Below are 22350 nucleotides of genomic sequence, written 5' to 3'. Positions count from 1 at the left end.
AACCAAGGCATTGTAGTGGACACTCCAGACATTTATTTATTTAAAGAATTCAATCAATATTTCCTTCCTGTTTATTTAGATTGGGTCTCACAAGTACAAGTATTTTGTACAGGTATCAAATGAAATGTTATGGCTGGGAAGTAAAATGTCCTTCAATTCAGTAAAATCATTTAACATTAATGATTCCAACACTGTAGAACGTTTTAAAACTCAAATTAAGTAATCACTATAAATTTCCATTTGTCTGGCCCTGCCCCATTCCGACGAGCCAATGACGTCAGAATCCGACGTGGACCGGAAATAACAACACTGCTAATGCTACGAGGGGCAAGCCTACAAGTTGAGAGCGACCAAAACAAACGAGACGACAGAGCTAAGAAGCCATTAAGGGCTGTGTTATGACAATAGTACGTTTGCCTTAATGGATGTGAAATTAGTTTAGGTTTGGTATCCACATTATATCACTTTGGATGAGGAATTCCGCGATCTGGAGTGCCGCCTGTTCCGTTTCAGGGCTCTGTATGCTAACCATTCTTTAGCTTTAGCAACAGCTGTGGTAGCTGTCGGCGTTGTTGTCAAGAACTCATTTAGAGATTGCTTGGTGTTGTTCACGCCACGTAATCACTGATAGCCAAAATGCGGACGTTTAATCGGCTGTCCCTCACTTGTTGACACCGCGTATCTTTAAATCGCCGTACGTCGTGGATGTAGCTTTCTATGTTTGTAGCCAAGATGAGTTGGTTCAACGCATCTCACTTGTCCACTTTCGCCAAACAAGCATTAACAACAGCTCAGAAATCAATCGATCGAGTCTTGGACATAAAAGAAGAGGGCCAGTGGAGTGACACGGCTGTCATGTCTTATGACGGTAGGTGGTACGCCTTTTAATGGTAGCATCTAGTGTTGTATATCCGTAACAACATGTTTAAGCGCTTTCATCAATGTTTGGCCAGATGTGACATTGCCTGCCAAGCTGTCATTAAGTGGAGGGTGGGGGATGACCCAGTGGGAAGCACCACCTGAAGAAAATATTCCCACCCCTCCTTCTCCCTCTGCTGCCATTACTACACCTGTCACCCGCACAGTTATGGATGAATCAGAAAACTTTTTTAGTGCCTTCCTGTCACCTGGAGATACACAAGTGGGCACCAAATCCAATGTAGTGTCTGTACCACCTACAAAGTCTCAAAGGCAGTCTCAGGAAAATGACAATAACATCAAGAATGCTGCGGCCCAAGAAGAGGTGGAGGTCCAAAAGACCGTGTCAGATGATAATGCCCATAATAATCGGACAGTTGTGGATGGTCAGCAGGTGGAGATTGAATCCTCACATGCAGACACCATTCTCCTCCAGCCAGTCTTTCCCGTTGTAAGTTGTGAACTAGCCTCTAGTTCAGACAACAAGAAGACTGATACAAGTAAAGTAAAACCAAACACTGACACCCAAGTGTCTGTAGGCTCAATGACGGAGTGGTCACAGATTCCAGCTGAAGACCCTGTTGAGAAAAACAACCCTGATTCCTCTAAACCATGTACTTTTTCCTCTGAATCTAAAAAGTCCACACAATCTCACCCACCAGCCTCCCAATCTCAAAAGGAGGTACATTCAGAGCAGAAAGACTCAAAGCCTGAGGACCGTCAGAGTGATACCCCGTCTCCTCCAGTTAGTGCCTTCTCTTCAGGAACATCTACCACCAGTGACATTGAAGTGCTGGATCACGAGAGTGTGTTGAGTGAGAGCTCTGCCGGGTCCAGGCAAGAGACGGGAGAAGGAAAGGCTGGACTTCACTTAATGCATGGCTCATTCCAACTTCTCTCCGCTTCTGCCTGTGGAGATTTCCCCCGTCTGGAGGACTATACAAAACTCACAGAGAGTTGCGGTTCTTCCTCAGATGCATTTGAACGCATTGATTCTTTCAGCGTACAGTCGCTGGATAGCCGGAGTGTCAGCGAGATTAACTCTGATGATGAGGTCCCTGGCAGTCGGACGCTCGCTTCTGTTACTTCGCCCGCAGCCCCTCCAGCAGATGTTCCACCAGGTGTATGTGAGAAGCAGGAAGATGAAGTTGTGGAAAAGGCTGGAGAGTCAGAAGAGGAGAAGGAAGAGTATTTCCCTGGAGCTGTGAGGGAGCAGTCTCTGGACGAGATGGAGGAGAGCGGCCGGAGTGTGACGCCTGTGAATAGTGAACAGCCTGAAGACTTGACTGAGCAGAAACAGGAATCTGAGGCGAACATTACACCGTGTGATCCCACCGCCAATACAGAAGATGAGTTCACTCCACCAATCACAGAAGAAATGAAAAGTGTCTCAACCGTTCAGTTTTTGGAGCTTCAAAAGGTAACAAGAGTATCGGAGAGCTGTTTGTTTTGTTTTAAAATAATTCAGTGAAAAACAGAACATTTCTGGTGAAAGCATGCACATTTTTCTTGTAGGTCATTGATGAGCTGTCAGGCCGCCTTGAAAAGAGAGAGTCTCAGCTGCTTGCGGTCAGCAAGGACAAGGCTCGACTGGATGAAGAGTGTGACAATCTCAGAGAGTGAGTAGACCCCAGTGCTACTATAAATCATGTGAATAAGACCAGGAAATTGATTCACTGATATAAACTGGAACTTAACTGCAGTGTTTCACACTGTGCAGAATTCAGTTTCTTTATGTCACCATACATGCATAAATCAAGTTTGAAGCAATATTAATGCATTCAATTTTTCATTCTCAATTTGTTTTTTGAATTAATTCTATGTCCTAACATTACTTGGCTTTGAATTCAATCTCTGCTGGGCAAAAAAACAAAGAACATCTACTTGAATTGATATGCAGTAGGACTGCAGCTATTGATTATTTTAGTAATCAAAGGATTAATTACTTTGTTCGATTAATCGAGTAATTGGATAAAAGAGTTTTAGATTACATTTGTCCAAAGGCCAGACACTGTAAGAACCAAACGGTATTGATAAAAAAACAAACACAAAGAAATAACACACACACTGTATTTTTTTGTGTATTTTTTTTAGCATTTGTCGGTTTTAATAGACTCATACAGTATGATAGTGCGATCCATCCATTCTCTATGCCACTTATCCTCATTAGGATTGCGAGGGTATGCTGAATCCTATCTCAGCTGACTTCGGGCCACCCTGGAATGGACTGGTCGCCAGCCAAACGCAGGGCAAATATAGCCAATCATTCATGCTCACATTCATACCTATGGACAATTTAGAGTCGCCAATTAACCTAACATGCATGTTTTTGGAAAGTGGGAGGAAAAGCCGGAAAGCCCGGCGAAAACCCACGCACGGGGAGAATATGCAAACCTCATGCTCAAGCGGAGATTCAAACCCAGGTCTTCCTGAGCTCCTGACTGTGTGGCCAAAATTAATAGTAGTTAGTAGTTAGTAAATAAATAGGTAGCTGCCAAAATAGACTTAACTTGTTTCTGGTTGTTTTCTCTGTAAATACGCAGGGTGCTTTCTGGTAATGTGCTACAGCATCGATGTTGTACTGTTGTGGAAGGCCAGCTCCATTTGTCAATGCAAACATTGCACCACATTGTCTGTCTTTTTGAGTTTGAAATGATCCCAAACGTTTGTCAGCTGCTGTCATGTCCGTTGGTCCCTTTTCTCTCTTTTCCCCCTTGCCCCTGTTTCCCGCCACACAGACCACAACACTACACCACCACTCTCATATGCGCAGCAATTGTGCGGAAACAATATATAAAGGTTTTTTATTAGTGACACTCATTAAACGAACCATCGAAGCAAAAGAATGGAAATCGAAGCAATTGATGTAGCTCTTCCAGGCAAAGATGCCATGGTCTAAAGGCTGCATGTATTTTGACACAGAGATGTTAATGAGGCCGCACGGTGGCCTAGTGGTTAGCATGTTGGCCACACAGTCACAGCAGATCGGGAAGGCCTTAGTTCGAATCACCGTTGGGCATTTCTGTGTGGATTTTGCACATTCTCCCCGTGCGTGCATGGGTTTTCTCCGGGTACTCCGGTTTCCTCCTACATTCCAAAGACATGCATGTTAGGTTAATTGGCGACTCTAAATTGCCCATAGGTATGAATGTGAGTGTGAATGGTTGTTCGTCTAGATGTGACCAGTCCAGGGTGTATCCCGCCCGTCGCCCAAAGTCAGCTGGGATAGGCTCCAGCATACCCCGCGACCCTAATGAGAAGCGATATAGAAAATGGATGGATGGATGTTAATTAATGAATGTGTTTGCCCTCTAGTGAAGTAATAAGTCTGAAGGAGGAGAGCTCCACTGTTCAGTCCTTAAAGGATGAGTTCACGCAGCGTATAGCAGACACCGAAAGGAAGGCTCAGCTGGCTTGCAAAGAGAGAGATATAGCCAAGAAGGTAATTTGACTTATTGTGATGCAAGGCTCATCTACTTTTTAATATACTGATATATTGTCATGTAAGTTCAATCTTCATTTGATGTAGTTGAACGGTCCAACAGGACCGCCAAGTGTTTGTTTCAAGGCTGGCATATTTTTACAGGAGATCAAGGGCCTGCGAGACGAGCTTATGACAAGACTGAACTCTGGTGACATAGTGGAGCTTGTCAGAGAGAAGGAAGAGCAGATCAGAGGCCTGTTGGAAGAAGGTAAGACCTATCCTAAATACTTTCACTTGAGACGAACTACACAGCAATGTTGATATTTGATGAAGTACGCTTTTTATAGCAACAGTTAGCCAGAAAACCTGTAAAAAAACCCCCAAAAAACCTAAGCAAATACTGCAATGAACTGTCTCATATTAATTTTCTTGGCGTCTGTCACGCAACTGCAATCTGTGTTGCTTATTTTGTATAAGGTCATGCAATTCTCCAAGAGATTTGATGAATGGCGTATGAACAATTGGCTCCTGAACGTGACCTTAGAGCAGTGGTTGGCTACCCGCGGCTCCAGAACCGTATGCGGCTCTTCAGCCCCTTTGTTGCGGCTCCCACGCCCACACCGTAACGGAGGAAATGTGCATTCTCAAAAAGAGTATGAAATATCCGAGTCACCACAAGTCCGTGAATGCATCTACACTGTGTTCTGACTGCTGATTGGATGAGCAAGGGAAGGGGGAGAAGGGCTAGTGTGATAATAACACACCAAAAAAGACTTCTTGAGAGTATGCTACCACCGTGGTAAGCTATCCATAACTAGGAATTTGTTCCTAAAAAGAAAAGTGTCGTAAGAAAATAGTTTAATTCTCAATGGATACAGTATATTCCTTTGCCTTCACTTCCAGTGGCGCTGGCTTACCCACCTGTGTGCTTGATATCTGGCCAGAAATTAGCAAACAGATGTAACGTTGAAAGGCATTTTCAAAACAAGCACTCAGCCTTTTCGGAAAAGTACGCAACTGCAGATGGGCATAAAGGAGTGATTTCGGAACTACCACACACAACTACAGCTGCGAGCGTTGTAGCTGACTCGCTGCACTGGAGAGCGTAAGAAGGGGGAGCCGTTCACAGTTGGAGAATACGTGAAAGAGTTGTTTAGAAAAATATCACAGCATCCATTCTCCAAATGAAAAAACAAAACAAAACAAAAAAAAAAACAACAATAAGTTGTTCAGAAAATGAAATAAATGCACCTCCCTGCAAAGACAGTTAAGAACAGGACCAATAGAATGGCAACAAAGTTGGCAAATTGGTGACATTCATTCAGTGCAAGCATATTGAATTGCCCGTGATGAGTCAAGTGATGTAAACGATATTGAGCGATCACACTGATATGCAGATATGTGAACTCTGATGGGCTTTTTTATGCTAAAGTTGGCAACATTTTCTTTTAATTTTACACAAATACGGGAACAACTCAAAACAGCAAATCAAATCAAGTACTGCACTTCTGTTGAATTGAATTCTGTTGTTGTAATAGGTAAAATTTTAAAAACATTAAAACTTATGAGCCGTGTCATGTTTTGCGGCTCCAGACCATTTTTCTTTACTGAAAGAGGAAGCAAAATGGCTTGCCAACCCCTGCCTTCTAGAAAATTACAGCAAGAACTTGCTCATTTTATTCAAACAATGAATTGCTAGGCTAAATAAACATGCAGTGGTAATCAACAAAATCATATAAAGTTCCTCAAGGTGAGTCTTGGAATATAAGTGCCTCAGAAAGACACCTGAAAACAACATAGGACTATGCGGAAGCTTCAAGTGAAGGAGAAGAACGCTGGCATTGAGTGAAATACAGTTTAGGTGTAATAAAATATTTGTCACTTGTAGGGGAAAAGTTGTCTAAGCAGCAGCTGCAGCACAGCAACATCATCAAGAAACTGCGCGTGAAGGAGAAGGAGAGTGACACAAGACTTGCCAAGCAACAGAAAAAAATTAAAGAGCTGGAGGATGAGCTAAGGCACATGCAGCAGGTGGGTGCCAGACACATTTCAATTGTAAATTTATATTTTCAGATTTTGTCTGTTTTATTTAAGGTAAAGGCATTCTTTATCTTCCAAAGTCTTCCATTTTATAAGGCAGAAAATGTGTTTTCCACAAATGAATTATTTTAAAATATATATGAAATTAATGCAATAATTAATTTTTATACCCATTCCCAATTGCTAGTCTCAGTTTTGGAATTTAACCTCGAAACAAAAATTGATTCCTTGATTTCCTTTTACTTTCATCTTAATTTTAACTAATCACAATGAAGCTAGAAAACTGTGTCGTCAAGGTGCTTATTCCAGCATGAAAAGCAACCATATTTACTTTATTTGTAATTGTTCTTAATACATTTAGGTTTTGGAGGGTAAAGAAGAGGTAGAGAAACAACATAGGGAAAACATCAAGAAGCTGAACTCAGCTGTGGAGTGTCAGGAGAAGGAGTTGAGCAGGCAGCAGAAAGACTCTGAGGAGCTGCACGAGAAGAACAGAAGTCTCCAATCGGCTCTTGACAACTCCTACAAGTAAACACTGTACCAGAGCTCTTACATTAAATCTAAAAGCATTTTGTGAAATATTGTATTGATTCCTACCTTGCAGAATTTCTGATTCAGTATGTTTGGTCATCGCGAACATTTTTGTTTTAGGGAGCTAGCAGAACTTCACAAGGCCAATGCCAGCAGAGCCAGTGAGGTTGAAGAGGCAGCTCTAAGTAGGGAGATACAAGCCAAGAAGTTGCTAAGCTTGGCCCTTGAGAAGGCCCAGGATGAGGCCAGGATACAGCAGGAGGCTCTAGCCAACCAGGTAACAGCGGCTTGGTGAAGTATAAAGGCCAATGGGGTTGCTACAGTGTCAGCACTTGCAATTCAGTAATTTGAAAAGCACCATCAATTCTGGGAGATTCAAATGGACCTCATGACTCACATGTTAACCAGATGATGTGGGAAGTATTGGCAAATAATTCATCAATATAGCAGTGATTACTGTATATGTATAGAAGGGTGTCACTGTGCAAATTGTAAAACTGGTTTGTGGCCTGCCTTTCCGGTGTTTGTCTTCTTTTCTGCGATTACAAAAGTATACAGTATGAACCCTGATGATCACATGACTAACAAGTATGATTTATTTATTAACTTGTGCAGGTGGCCGACTTGAGATTGGCTCTTCAGAGGGCGGAGCAACAGCAGGCAAGGAAGGAAGATTATTTAAGAGAGGAAATCAGTGAATTGCAGCAGGTAATAAAGTGATAGACAGGTTAGGTCTACTTTTATTAATCTAGCTATCCTTACACAACATATTTTCATGTCCTCTCCCATAGAGGCTTCAGGATGCAGAGACAAGGAACCAGGAGCTCAGCCAAAGCGTTACCTCAGCAACAAGGCCTTTGTTGCGTCAAATAGAGAACCTACAAGCTTCACTGGGTGGACAAACTGCATCCTGGGAAAAACTAGAAAAGAACATATCGGACAGGCTTGGTAAGAGTTAAATGTTTATCTGTAAACGGAACAAACAACAAGACTAATTTCCAAGACCACAGACCATGCCGGTATATTAGCCTGACTCACTAAATTTAAAGAGAAAAAATATTTGTACACATATAGGCCACCTGTCTATAAGCCGCAGGTGTCCACATCGTAACATGGGATTTTAGAAAGGTGTTACACAGAGAGATTTTTTTTTTACTTTTGATTAAATAAATTAAATGAGTTTTTTGTGTGTGTGTGTGTGTAACATGACTAGTTAAACAGTAGCTTACCAGAAAATTAATTAATCTCCGTCCTCCTCCTCCTCCTCCTGGGAAATAAAACCACTAAAGTCGTCATCTTCAACATCACAATGTAACAGCTTCATAATTCCTTTGTCAAACACTTTGTCTGTCTGTCTCTCTCTCTTGTTGCCACCCTCTGAGTCACTTTTGTCTCAAGGCAAATTAGCCATTTAGCTTGAGCTCTTCATCATGCAGTAGTCCAGTCTTTTGAAACCCGTTGGTGATAATGGACGGTTGGTGGTCTGAGTAGTCCAAACAGAAGCTGTAGTAATTCTACACTTGAACAAGATGTTTAAGAGATTGCTGCACAAGACTTCAAAACATGACACTTCATCTTCCACTTCACTCGTACACATCACTATTTCCTGAAGTAGCACTCTAAGCATCATGGGAAATGTAGTTTTAGCCATAAATTAGCCGAGGTTGGGCATTGAGTCTCCCAGCATCGGTGGAAACGAGGACTAACATTCCGATTATCCCAGGATCGTTAAAAAGTTTCTTCGATTCCTTGTTTCGAAACCAACATTGCCGACCAGAAGAAATAAACGCAAACACCAAACGTCTTTTAGCAACAGCCAAGGGACCTTCTGAACTTACACAACACATTTTTAGCCTTCAAAACAAGAGCGCTATCCTGTTTACATGTATTAACAAAATAAGGGTGTCATAAAAAGCAGCTTGCAACAACATTGAGGCAGCAAACAAAGTATACTGCTTTTCAAAAGTAAACATTTTGTGAAAGTGTAGTTCTGTAAAAAGAAATGTCATAACATTTATAGTAAACCAACCAAATTTGTAGCTCTTTTCTTTGCAAAATGTACTTTTAGTGCTTTTGCTTTTAACACCAGCAGGTGTCCAGTGTCGTAAACACAACTTATTTGTCCTGAAAAAATAGGACTTCTTCTGATTTTTCTTCTTTTCTCCTCTCTTGCTCTCAGTGGAATCCCAGGCACAACTTGCTGTTGCAGTGGAGAAGGACCGCTCAACAACAGAAGAGCTGCTCTCTGTCAAATGCCAGCTGGCCTCTCTTGAGTCCCAGAATTCCTTGCTTCGCCAGGAAAAGGTCAGACTCCTTGCACTTGTGGAGACTGAGAAGAACAGAAGAGAGAAATTGGAAGATGACAGTGGCAGGTAGAGATAACTTTGAGCTATCAGGTTGATACAGGTCATCCACGCATCACCATCAGTGCTTCTGGCTCAGTGTTTTGCATTGTGAAGTGGAACAAACATTTTCAAGTTCTACTGCATTGTCCTATGCAATTTAAGTGTTTGCTCAAAATTCTAGCTGGAATAAAATCTTAGTCATAAATGAATGTACCTCATTCCCCTTTTGCTTAAACCTTCAAATATCAGTACAGTGGAACCTCGGTTTGTGGCCTCCCCGGTTAGTGTGTTTTGTGTACTTTTTCCGGTTAGCATGAAATATGACGCGCGTCTTGTCGTGTTTATTAATACGCTGCGTGAGTCCAACTGTATTTTTAATGCATTTTATCACAGTTTCTTTGTTGGCATCCTTAGCGTGCTAACAAAATGGCCACCGGCACCTGAAGTCACCTATGTCTGCTGTCTCTGATGTCATCAGCGGTTGACTCTCAAAAATGTTAACTCATTTTTAAACATTTTAAACATTTTTAACATTAAACTCATTATTATAGTTTTAGAATTATAGTTTTACATGCATAAAAAATATTCTAAGTGCATATAAATGAACATTTTAAGGTCACTTTTACCTTCATTGAAGACGTGAATGTTCCCAAAGACACGATGTGGCAGTGAGATCAACACCTTCCTCTTCAACACCACCTTCCTGTTTTGTCATGAGGTATTTCTTGAATTCTTATCAAAATGCTGGCACTTGCAACTTTCTTTGTCTCCATTTTGGGTTATTGAGGTTAGAAACACTAGTGAATTCGACAAATGACTTGTGGCAAAACATGAAGGTGGTGTTGAAGAGGAAGGTGCAGACCTTGCTGCCACATCTTGTCTTTGGGAACTGTCATGTCAAGAATCATGTCATTTACTTCATTCATTCAGCACTTATTTATTTCACAATTTATATTCATTTGGAATTGTTTTCTGCATGTAAAACGATAATTGTAAAACTTTAAAAATGTTTTTGTTCTTACGTTTTTGAACTTTAATTGGATTTACATTGAGTCTGACCTTCTGGAACGAATTCATGACACTAACCAAGGTTCCACTGTTTATCGTACAGTAATGGCGCATTATATACTAGTTACAAAATCCAACTCTTAAGAGAGTTTAAACGAATTGGGAGGGGTCAGGCAATCTCCCCACATTTTTGCTTTAGGCACTATTGCTTTCTGGTGAATTGTTTGGTTTGAACACACATTTAAAAATGTTATTTTATTTTTTACATTTGCTAGAATCAGTATGATGAGGGAGGCACCTCCGGAGAGATAGTGTCCACATAAAGCCTATGTGTGGTTGGTTTTTCTAGAATGATTCATATAGCAGATTTGGGCCGTAGTACAACTAATAACTTCACGCGGACATCCATCCATCCATCCTTACATTTTCTATACTACTTGTCCTCATTTGGGTTGCGGTGAGCTGGTGCCTATCCCAGTTGACTTCCGGCACGGTGCACCCTGAGCTGCCCTCCACCACACTGCCCTCATGCGAACATATCACTTAAAATTTGTATTTACACTCTAGTGCGTCTTCCATTTGGTGATAAGTCTCTGATATTTCAGTCCTTTAATCTTGAATGCTATTGACCATTTTTTGTGTCCTGTTCTATCAATGTAGAGAGCATATTGAGTTGGCGAATCTGCAAGGAGAACACAGTCGCATGCTGGAAGAAGCAAAGAAAGAAAAGGTATAGTTTTGCTCGTTTTTATTGCTGCTGTCTTTACAAAATGTCTCTTCTGTGGCTTATATATTCCTGTTTCCAATACCAGCTGCTGCTCACAAATCAAATAGAGATGGAGAAAATGAAGGTTGAACAAGAGAAGAAAAAGTGTTACTTAGCACAAGAGGCACTCAAGGAAAAGGTGAGGGAGATTATGATGTAGATGTAGAGATATAGAGATTATGCTAATATTGTTTATGTTCTCTTTTTAAAAAGGGTGCATGTTTTAAAATTGTGTTCTCTAATGGTTTTATTTTGGTTTCCTTTTTGAGGAGCACAAAAGCATAACTCACGATGCCCCAGCTTCTTCCACACCCTCACTGTCCCGCTCTAGCTCCGTTAGTGGGGCTGACAATGCTGGTCTGCACTCCTCTATTTTCTCTCAGGTTAGACACACATTTTCTCAAATAGTAGCTTCTACTCTCAACGTTTTTCAGTTACTCAAAAGGTATGTCATCCACTTGAACTTATACAGGGGAACCTCAGTTTTTGTTATGAACTCATTCCAAAAGGTTTGAAAAAAACGAAATGTACGAAAAAACAATTAAATAATTGTCAATCCAATTACAGTAATTTTCAGACTAACGAGCGCAACGGTATATGAGCCACACCCACCAAATTTAAAGAGAAAAAAAGATGTGCCTACAAGTCGCGGGTGTCCACATTGTAACGTGGGATATTTAGTACACAGAAAGATGTTACACAGAAAGATGTTTTTATACTTTTAATTAAATGAATGTTATTTTACAGTGCATGTAACACGGCTGTAGCCCACCAAAAAAGTCATTCATCGCTGTCTTCATCTCCTCCAGCGAACTAAAACTACTAAATTTGTCCTCTTTGCTTTTGGACTCGAACAGCCCCACGATTCTCTCACCACACACGGCCCCAGTCTCTCTCCCTCTTTCATTGTCGCTCCCAGCATCACCCCCGGCACGAGGAAAATCAGCCCAGAGCTTGTGCTGTCCTTGCATGCATCAGTCCAGCCCTCTGAAACCCGCCGGCAACAGTGGACCTACCGACATCACGCAATTATTAAAACAAAAAATATGAACATTTTATAGAGATTAGTTATAGATGTACATGCAGAAAACAATGGGAAATCATTAGAAATGAAGAATGGATGGAACTTATTTTTGATGCGGACTTTCTGTACATCCTGGCGAGATCAAATTGAATCGTGTTTCTCGCTTTCTTTGCCAAATTGTAGGCACTGGCAACTTTCTTTGGCCCCATGGCTGGTTATTTAGCAGTTGCACTCAATAAAAAATGCACAAACTGTGAGTCAGCAACGCGTAGAGTGCTTTGCTTTAGGGCGCTCGATTTTGCGGAATGATACAGTACAGGGCAAATGGATTCGTTTTTTTATGTGCAATATTGTTGGAAAACGGAGACAGTGTACGATAGCCGAGACTATATTTTCGCCGAAAACCAAATCATATTAAAACTCGGGTGTACGAAAACTGAAGCTGGACTGTAAGGGACTTTTCACAAATATATGCCTCTTCATTCTTCTAATTACAGACTCTATTTTTCAATCACAAAAGTTCAAGAGTTATCTGCTCAACCCAACATAACACTGTTGCCAACCAAAACAGCAGCACTTACAGAGTCACGTAAACAGTCTCACAGATGAACGTGTGGTGCCGAGCAGATGCTCTAAATTAGTTCTCTATGCACTATGATCATACGGTATGTGAAGACAGCGTTCTAGTTGCTTCTGTGCACACTCAGCAGTATTGTGCACAAATAAAAGCATCCCCTATGGAAACCTGTTACTATCTGTTGTTGTGTAAATAAATGCTTTGTTTTACGTTTTCTTATGGGGTTTTTCCCCATCCACAGGATGACTTGTTAGACCAGCCACTGGGCAGTGGAACAATGTCTATGTCAATGAGTGGGACCAACTTGTATGAAGCTGCCAGGCTGTCTGGTGGCTCCACCATCATAGAGAATCTCCAGTCTCAACTCAAACTGAGGGAAGGAGATATAGTACAGCTACAGGTAAGGATAAACATATTTATACATAAGATGATATATGTTTTTTGCCAACTATAAAACATACTACAGTTTGGTAAACTCTGCAGTTCAACACACTTTTGTTTTCGTCATGTTAGCTTGAGATTTCTAGTCTGGAGAGGAGTCGTTCTGTATTGGCAGAAGAGTTGGTTCGACTCACCAATCAAAATGATGAAATGGAGGAGAAGGTAAAAGAGATCCCCAAGCTGAGAGTTCAGCTCAAGGTGAGGACTACATAAAAGAAATGGGTATACTCCAAACATAATAAAATGTTAAAGCTTTTGAGATGTTTATCTACTTGGCTTTTTCTGTTTTAGGATCTGGAACAGAGGCACAACACAATCTTGCAGATGTATGGAGAAAAAGCTGAAGAGGCAGAGGAGCTCAGGCTAGACCTTGAGGATGTAAAGAGCATGTATAAAACCCAAATTGATGAACTGCTGAAGAACCAGAAGTAAAGTCTATTGCGCTCATATTTTATGTAAGACTTTCACAAACCATGTGAAGCACCTCAAAAAAATGAAGTCAGCATTTGGACGTAAAAATATGAATAATCTGAATTGCAAATTGTTAGTTAATGATGCAGCCTTTAAGCAAGGGTGTGATGAAAATGGGTTACCAAATCCGTATGAAAGAGACACTAATTGTACAAATTGTAGGCATTCCGATGAGAACTATTAAAAACACGCTTCTTTGTACACCCACGTCTGACACAGCACTATCGACATTCCCATCGTAACCCTGTTGAACATACAGTATATTACTGATCATTTTAAGCAGCGCTATTCACCAGCTGCTGCTAAACACCAAATCAGGGAAATTCTTAATGAGCGATAGAGTTCATCCTGCCAGTGGGGTAACCAGGACTTGCCGACTCCATCTCACCAAGAGTTGATGTCGTTGGAACTGCTCATGGTGGCCCAGCACCTCAGACATGATTTTTCCTTTAAATTTGTCATCCGTCTGAAGCTTCTCTTGAATATTTGCAAAGGTATTTGTGAAGGTTTTGCACTGCACACATTCTACTATACTATTCTACTACTTCATATTATAACATAGTTTTTATGGTTTAACAGTTACATCAAAAGATGTACAGAACATTTTTTGTTTATTCCTAATTCCTTATTAAACAGAAAAGTCAGTATACTGTTATTGAAATCCAAAGGGGTGAAATTAAAACTGTATAAATGTAAATTAATAAACATTTATTTGAGTGGTGAGAAAAAGACATCCTTGGTATTAATTGTGTGAAGTAACTCCCAACACTGCATCCACACAAGATACTACAGAATGTAAACTTTAAAAAAGGTTCATTGAAGAAACAACGTAGTCATCGCTGATGTTTTATCAAGTTTGGCCAAGCAAACACAGGAAAGATGACCTCTTTCTCCCAATAAAGCCAACGCAATTTTCTAAACACAAATGTCTATTTTGAATAATAGACGCTGTATTTTATTATAACCTGCCACAAAACAATGTTGCATACTGTATATAGCTAAAAAGTAATATATATTTAAAGCTTTGTGTTATAGGTGACAAAGCGTATTTCTTATTTTTCCATTTTTGCTTTATTTTATTTTTGTTTTTTTTGTGTATACTGTCTTGATAGGGCAGATAGTATTGTTGATCTAAATTCCCTTATGTGCTCAACAGATTTGCTCTGCCAGGGAAAAGTGTATGATACTCGTCCCGTTATACAGAATTAATTTGACTTTATTTGATGTTTAGTTGTTAGGCAAATTTGGAGCGGCCGGACCGGAGCAGGAGGGAATACAGAAGAAGAGAAAAGAAAACTGAGTGGGGAGTGCGGGGACAAGAAGGAGACAATACAGAGTAAGACAATAACAAAACAACAGAAACAAACAGGACTACATCAGCAAATGTCTGTGACTGCAATAAAGACCATGATGAAGGGAACAACATAACCACCACAGTAATAATACTAAATTGAAACAGTCATACATATTAGTGGTAATAGTAGTAATGAAATACTTAACCATCATAATGAGCAGAATGACAATAACTAATGCACACAATTATAATAACTATAATCATATTGCCGACATCACCATCACTGTAATGAAACCAACAACATAACACCCATAAATCTGAGTAAATGGGTGAGATATGTGGGGAAGTACGTATGTACTGTGAGTGTGTACATGTACGCTTGTACAGGTATCTATGTATGTGTGCATGTCTTCCAAGGCAGACAAAGGAGCAGGCGAGCAAACGGGCGGGCAGCAAACTTCTATAATTCTAAAAATAATTTCTTATAACTTCTTCCTCTTAATATGACTTTATGCTTGTAAAATTACTTTCCCCCCAATCTTTACTGTTTTAGTTTTAACATTTAATTTGAATAGTATTTTTTTTGTGGGCCAATTACAAAAATGCATTGTATACTTATAGTATACAGATCTTTCAAATTTTTGCTTTTTTATTAAATTTTCTTTTGTTTTTATTTTTTATATGCTGAGAGTCAATTAAAAAAACGCCACCGGCCCCAACTGGCCCCCGGACCGCACATTGGACACCCCTGATTCCGAAATGGTGCTCGTTAATGTTCTGTCAAGTTCAAAAACCCAAGTCCTCACAGAGACGAGATAGTGGAATCTGGCACCCCCTGTGGTCAAAAAATATTCACTACACACCGGTTTCCGGTGTTATGGCGTCCGCCGCCAGCAGCGCTTCACTACCGTGAAGATTTAAGTTGCGCCTTCAGGTATACGTGAAACTTACTTCAACCGTGTATCGATGACAGTTTGTGAGCTTTGTACATCCAACGTTTGTTTATTCGGCATGCGTTATTTTCTTTTTTTGCAGTTCTTCGCCACAATGGTGCATGTTATTAGCTTTAGCGTTGAATTGGCGTCGTCTAGCTTTGTTTAGAGACCGGCTATAAACTGCAAACAATTCAAAAATATGTATGGAACATCCTTGTGTCACTAAGCGTATCTTAAATACAGACAGCAGTAGCTAAGCAATGCCTTATTACACTCAAACCCGGAGTCTGTAGATTTTATTGAAGTATATGTAACAATATGAGCGAATGTTAGCTAAAAGTTTATACTTGCTGGACACATGTAAAAATCGGCGACTTTTTATGGCAAATTGTGATTCGGATTTTGGGGTACCGACGTACTGTTTATCTGGAGGGCAACCTTTGCTTAATTGATATTATATGATAATAACATAATGCCATCGTTCTTACGTCGTATTAATATCGTAAGTATTGCTTTCTAGTCAGCACACAGTGTATCCTTTCAACTATTTTGTTTACGTTTGCGCCTGTAAATTAACGTTATGTAATGTTTTGATACTCACATGCCATAATGTTACAACACAAAACACTAAAATAGTCATTGTTTCTATTTCTAATACAGGTTGGTGATACCAAAAATTATGGTATCAATCCGATACCAAGTAACTACAGGGCCAGTATCCCAGATATTACTATTTTTCAAGATCATTTCAAGGGATAGTTTGGATTTTTTGACATGAAGTTGTACGACATCCCCATCAGCATTGTAGTCCGGGGTCTTACCCCCATTTGGTCTTAAAACATTTGCATCAAAAATGCCATTTGAGAAGGCATTTTTGTGATGCAAATGTTTTAATCTTTTGAACGCATATTGTTTTTAGAAGTCAAACTCTTTACTTAATTGTCCCCAGCAACTAAGCGGAACTACGTTCTTCATCACAGAAATCTTACCAGAACTGAATTTAGGAGACCAAGTGGGGGGTAAGTCGCTGTTATTGGACTACAATGCTGATGGGGATGGCATACAACTTCCCGTCAAAAAATCCGAACTACCCCTTTAATGATTTTGTAATTTTTACCCTTTAATTTGTTGATCATTAATACAATTAGAATAAAACACAGGACAAAGATTTTAGTGAAACAAAATATTTGTATCAACAGACTTATTTGTGAACAATTTAACAATGTTAGAAATAAAGTAAAAGCAAAAACTAGTACTGTATTGTCTCTCATTCAGAGTGTTTGCCTCCATAGCCTGCCTGTGTTCAATAACTTACTCTGAGGTTGTAAATATAACAACATAATCTAAAATATATTTGAACAACACAACAAAACAACCCACACAAACATTTATAAAAAATATACATAGAAGAGAAAAATATCCCTCTCATTACGCTAGTATAGACTTTAGGTTTATTATTGCCCTCCCAGTAGTCCAATGAGCTCACCAGTACCACATTTCCTGCAACAGGCTGTTTCCTTATGTGGGACTCAGATCCGCTTGGAATTTACTTCCCACAAACTTGACATGCCCACATGTTTTTCCTAATGTGGTGTTTAGGATTAGTCTCACAACCAAGCTTATATTGTGCAAGTCAACAGCGTCTTTCTCCCTTTTTCCTTTCAAAGTTTGGTGAAGACAGGCAGCTAAAACCAGTGTAATTCTGACTATGCTGCTGTTGGTCGTGTTGGACATCCTCTTATCTACTGCTGTGGTCACGAGTGAGAGCAGCAACCACAAGCCGTCAGTACCACAGCTCAATTACAGCAGCATTTCCCTGGCACCAGAGCACATACCTTACTATCTCTACAACAACAAGAAGGTCGCCAAGCAATGCCGACTGGACCCACTCTGCCCTTTTAAAGTAAGACATGCTCTTAACTATATTCCTAATGCACATTTTTGTATGTAATGGTAATGGTAATGGTTTAGTTTATTTCCAACATGCATAACAAAGTTGCATTGGCATACATCACGTTTCCACCCCTTCTCTGGGTCTCAACAATTACAAATAGTCTGTTCACTTCCTCTGTTCACCAAGAAATAAATAAGTCAAATCTTCAAATTGAAAAGAACAGTATTATAGTTGTTATGTTCAGTTATCCTTTTGGTTGATAATTTATGTGTATTTATATGCATTTCGAATCCATTTCGGTTAGAGTCGGCCCTTCTGGAACGAATTAATGACGCTGACCAAGGTTCCACTGTATCATGAATAGATCAGTGTATAACAAATGATAGAAAATACTTTATTAGAAAATAAAATAATGATGGAAGAATGGTTCCCAGCGCTATTTTTCCTCCATATACCGTACCTTGTAATCACCATTTGCTGGTGCTGTTTCTTAAGATGGCTCATGTTAGCACATATTGAGTTCCTTGCTCACTCTGTTCCATTCCATTTTTCCCTGAGGTCGCATTTCTCCTTTGTTGTTGAAAAAAATGTCTTGTGTTCAATGGCTGTTGGTATACTTACTTGACAAAACGCTCCTTGAGATGCACAGATGTTTAGTATGTGAAGTGTAGACTCACAGCTTTCACAGGTTTCACGTATACATGTTTTATTTTCATAGCCATTTTATGTAAAGTACCGTAATCGCGGTTAATTGGTTCCAGACCGGCCGTGATAAGTGAATTTCGTCAAAGTTTTAAAAAACTGATTTTTAGATTGCTGTGGGTTACAGCCGCAACAGTAGCCCGTGCTAGGGATTATTGTGCCCCTGTGAGATGATTCAAATCTGCAATAAAAGCCAGTTGTTCCAGCGATCAAGTCTGGTGCTTGTGTGTCTCATTAAACATTACAGTAACATTACTGGCACCGAGTGACCAGTGTATAATACTACACATCATCACATCTTTGAATGCTTTTTCTGAATGCCTTAAATTTGTATCTGAGTTCATGTTACCATTTTTATGCATTGAAATGCTTAATTGAGGCAAAAAATACATCCAATTTGCTTAAATATACTTATTTTTGAGTAGTAATTGGACTTGTCAGTCAGTGTATGGATCGCACGTTGTTGTGGGTTTTGCCGCTCCTTGTTGTAGGACGGCGGATTGTGTGGATTGTGCTAGGGTGTTTGGGGTTGAACATGTGCATTGGGAGGTTGGGGAGGGGTGGTTGGGGTTGCCTACGGAGTTCATGGTGTGCTTTGGCCTCGCACTGTGGTTTCGCCAGAGAGCCTGATGTCCCTGACTCTTTGTGAATCGTGTATATTGAATACAGGAAGTGAACAAATTCCTTAGTGATTGCTGTGATATCGGAAGGGGGTAGGATTAAATAAGATCTGCTTCTTCCTACTCCTTTTAGGACATGTTGAATTGTGGAACTATAAATATAAGATGTAATCCAATGTAACCTTGTAAGCATGTTTGAAATAAACCAAACATACCAATAGTAGGCCTATAGTAGATATTCAACCACTAAGCAGCATGATTAATTCATTACGATATTTTTTGGAGAAACCGTGATGAGTGAAGCCGCGGAATTCAAAGCGCGATGTGTCGAGGGATTACTGTACCTCCATTTTCGTCAAAGTCTGTGTTTCCTAAATGGAGATGCTTTGTCAGTCACCAACAGCCACCATCCGTTGGCACACAAGCAAGCGGCAAGTAAATGTGGCTACAGGGAAGGCCTCTATAAAGACCATTCTAAAAACTCTGCCAGAAATACTTCTACCTAACTGTACCAGTTAGATTCTGTGCAATCGTCACAAGGTCTGTCTCAGTGCAGCACATTTGTTTTTGTACTGTATGTGCATAACTTCATTTTATGTTAAGCTTTGGTAAGTTAAGCTTTGTAAGTCCAAATCCAAAACGACAAAACGTACTTACTGATTTACTTAATGATAAATTCATGTTTGTTTTTACTACAGGATGCCCTGCTGGATTTGTCTTCCTGTTGGGGTTACGAAAAGAACTGTGATCCCGAGAAGCGCTTTGGCTATCCTGTCTGTACTAAAGCTGACTCTGGATGGTACTGCTTGTTTGCATTTACCCCCTTGGACAGAGGCATTGTGCTGCATGTACGTATATTTCTGTCCTGTTAGGGTCGACTCACTGGAGGCGGCCCGGGAGCTTTTCTGGAAGCAGGCTGATTTTGGCTATGTGAAGGAGCGCCGCTCTGAGCTCAAAACACTTTGCAAGGCCACCAAGCCTGTAAGTCTGCTCATTTCCGTAGTTCCCACGAGGTTAGTGAGTCAACAGGAAAAACAGCAGGTAGGAGCAGAAACAGTGTCTACAGTACAAAGGGCCCAGCCAGGATTATTAGATAATCAAATCACAATATGAAAAAATACATTGAAAGTACAGTAGTGTCTCTCATGAAACATTTCTTCTATCATTCTTCCAGGGAGACTCCTCTTTGAAGTGCAGTAGCCATGCGAGATTCTGTAAGGCAACTAACCTTTACCTGGATTTGCGAAAACCACGCAGAAGTCATGAAAGGTTCAAGTAGCAAAGCTATAAACGACAATCCACTGGTTAAAATCTGCAGCAGCTCACTCGTGCTTATGCTGCAGGTACAAGGAGGACTTCATTCAGAAAGGTGAGATTGGTGGTCACTGCAGACTCAACCAGCAAGCACTTGCTGCAGCGGGAGAGCACAAGAGCCCTTTGCAGTCTTGGTGAGACAGACCTTGTGCACTTACACACCCACAAATGGGAAGCAAAACTATGAAATGTTTCTTCAGGTTCAATAATAAAGTAGTAACCAAACATTACCAAAGCTTGGGCCATGGCATTGGACGTGATAAACTCAACAGGGATAGAATTATTATTTCCAACACTGTCGATTTTTGGCCACTTTTGAAGGAAGTGCTTGCCTTGATGTTGATACATGAAATATCTGCTGCATTTGTTGCTATTGATGTTTCCTTTTAAATATCTAATAGATAGATTAAACTCCGTTGTCATTTCACCAAACAGTAAAAGATTATTATTTCTCAGTCTCCTTATTAAAGGACTATCAGATGCTCACACATAATTTACTACCTAAGGCTTGCACAGTACTGTGAATTCCACCGTATTATCCATCCATCCATTTTCTATACCGCTTCTCCTCATTAGGGTCGCGGTGGCATGCTGGAGCCTATCCCAGCTGACTTTGGGCGAGAGGCGGGGTACACCCTGGACTGGTCGCCAGCCAATCGCAGGGCACATACAGACAAACAACCATTCACACTCACATTCATACCTATGGACAATTTAGAGCCACCAATTAACCTAACATGCATGTTTTTGGAATGTGGGAGGAAACCAGAGTACCCGGAGAAAACCCACGCACGGGGAGAACATGCAAACTCCACTCCAACAGAGATTCGAACCCAGCTCTTCCCGATCTCCAGACTGTGTGGTCGACATGCTAACCACTAGACCACCGTGCAGCTCCACCGTATTATAATTGACAATATTGATTTTTTAGGTATGCAGAGCTTCAAACATACACAGAGTTGGACTTCGATCCCTTACACTCTGAATCGTGTGACATCATCATTGAAAAACCTACTGTTTTCATGAAGCTGGATGCTGGTAAGAATCAGAGACAAGGACCTTACTCGCTTCACTATGAAGCCATTAAATAACATTTAGTCCAAACGCTTTAACACTCTTTAAGCCCAATTTCATGAATAGCATACATAAAGTTATTTCTATTTCGTATTGCTTTCTTGATAGTGCCAGATCACAACAGAACAGACCAGATTTATACCTTGTTCTTTTATTAAACAAACAAAATAGCCTATTTTAACACGGTTTTGCAGTTTAAAATCTCTGCTCTTTGTAATGCACATGTAATGCCTTGATCTCCAGACACATGTGCACACACATCCACACCTGAAAAGCAGCCAAAAATATCTGCGTTTTTGGCATAAAAATAAATGCTGCAATCTTTCCTTTAATTTATAGGTAAAATAATTATACAGTTGTGTTGACTGCTGCCATTAAAAGAAGCACTGTCTGTAGATTTGCATGAATGCTAACTTGTTTAAAGTCAAATGTTGCCTTGACTTGCTTCTATGGATACAGTTTATAGTACCATCATTTATGTCAATATGTCATTGTTGACATTTTTATGCATGATTACCATTCCCATTTTCATGTGACAATAAATAATAATGTCCATTTTGTTCACCAGGGGTGAACATGTACCATCATTTCTGTGATTTTGTCAACCTCTACATATCCCAGCACATTAACAACTCCTTCAGCTCCGATATCAACATAATCATGTGGGACACAGTGAGTACATATCAGGACTTAGGACCAACAGTACCTTTTATTTATATACATATATATATTCAAAAAGAAAGAAAAAAACAAGCGTTGCCATAGGGACTCGGGCGGTGAAGTTAAACGCAAAGATGCACCAGAATATTGAAATCAAAAGTGTAGAATCACTTTGGCTTTTATAGCGTGGAGGAGACAACGCTGACTCTGCGGGATGTAAGAAGTATCTCGCGAAAATGACACAGGCAACACGACAGACATGCACAGTCACCTCGATCGTCACCACGCTTGTGGAGAAAACTATAAGAAACG

The 22350-nt window shown here is 40.2% G+C and overlaps 2 protein-coding genes across 6 annotated transcripts in view; both read left to right on the top strand.

Moving 5' to 3' along the window:
• The first annotated feature begins 296 nt into the window (after positions 1-296).
• On the top strand, positions 297-14293 carry tmf1 (TATA element modulatory factor 1). 2 transcript variants are annotated; one of them, XM_054785723.1, is made up of 17 exons: positions 297-868; positions 954-2338; positions 2434-2537; positions 4234-4360; positions 4505-4610; positions 6231-6373; positions 6744-6910; positions 7034-7190; positions 7529-7621; positions 7705-7861; positions 9093-9285; positions 10927-10996; positions 11079-11171; positions 11302-11415; positions 12875-13033; positions 13147-13272; positions 13366-14293. In XM_054785723.1, the coding sequence occupies exons 1-17, from the start codon at positions 718-720 to the stop codon at positions 13504-13506; spliced, it is 3486 nt and encodes a 1161-aa protein (XP_054641698.1). In that variant the 5' UTR covers positions 297-717; the 3' UTR covers positions 13507-14293. The 2 variants fall into 2 exon arrangements, with proteins under 2 accessions (XP_054641698.1, XP_054641699.1); XM_054785724.1 differs by lacking the exon at positions 11302-11415.
• Positions 14294-14694: 401 nt separating this feature from the next.
• The window catches only part of eogt (EGF domain-specific O-linked N-acetylglucosamine (GlcNAc) transferase), a 53726-nt gene continuing 46070 nt past the window's right edge, over positions 14695-22350 (top strand). For 2 of the 4 annotated variants that reach the window (XM_054784894.1, XM_054784891.1), the window contains exons 1-8: positions 15702-15773; positions 17442-17677; positions 19689-19789; positions 19863-19971; positions 20165-20259; positions 20334-20438; positions 21236-21342; positions 21947-22050. In XM_054784894.1, the coding sequence (XP_054640869.1) occupies positions 17483-17677; positions 19689-19789; positions 19863-19971; positions 20165-20259; positions 20334-20438; positions 21236-21342; positions 21947-22050 (816 nt within the window). In that variant the 5' untranslated portion in view covers positions 15702-15773; positions 17442-17482. Of the gene's footprint in view, positions 14882-15701; positions 15774-17441; positions 17678-19688; positions 19839-19862; positions 19972-20164; positions 20260-20333; positions 20439-21235; positions 21343-21946; positions 22051-22350 lie in introns of those variants that run through there. The other 2 variants (XM_054784892.1, XM_054784893.1) reach the window with 2 other exon arrangements.

Source organism: Dunckerocampus dactyliophorus, chromosome 8 (assembly GCF_027744805.1).
Source record: "Dunckerocampus dactyliophorus isolate RoL2022-P2 chromosome 8, RoL_Ddac_1.1, whole genome shotgun sequence".
In the NCBI taxonomy this organism is placed as follows: Eukaryota; Metazoa; Chordata; class Actinopteri; order Syngnathiformes; family Syngnathidae; genus Dunckerocampus; species Dunckerocampus dactyliophorus.
The sequence above is the reverse complement of the archived record's forward strand: the minus strand, read 5'-3'. Positions and strand labels throughout refer to the sequence as shown.

Bases quoted from the DNA above. Each gene is read 5' to 3' on its own strand.
- tmf1 (XM_054785723.1), top strand. From the start codon at position 718: ATGTTTGTAGCCAAGATGAGTTGGTTCAACGCATCTCACTTGTCCACT. The intron at 10,997-11,078 runs GTATAGTTTTGC...TTCCAATACCAG, and splicing joins AAGAAGCAAAGAAAGAAAAG to CTGCTGCTCACAAATCAAAT. The intron at 11,416-12,874 runs GTTAGACACACA...CCCCATCCACAG, and splicing joins ACTCCTCTATTTTCTCTCAG to GATGACTTGTTAGACCAGCC.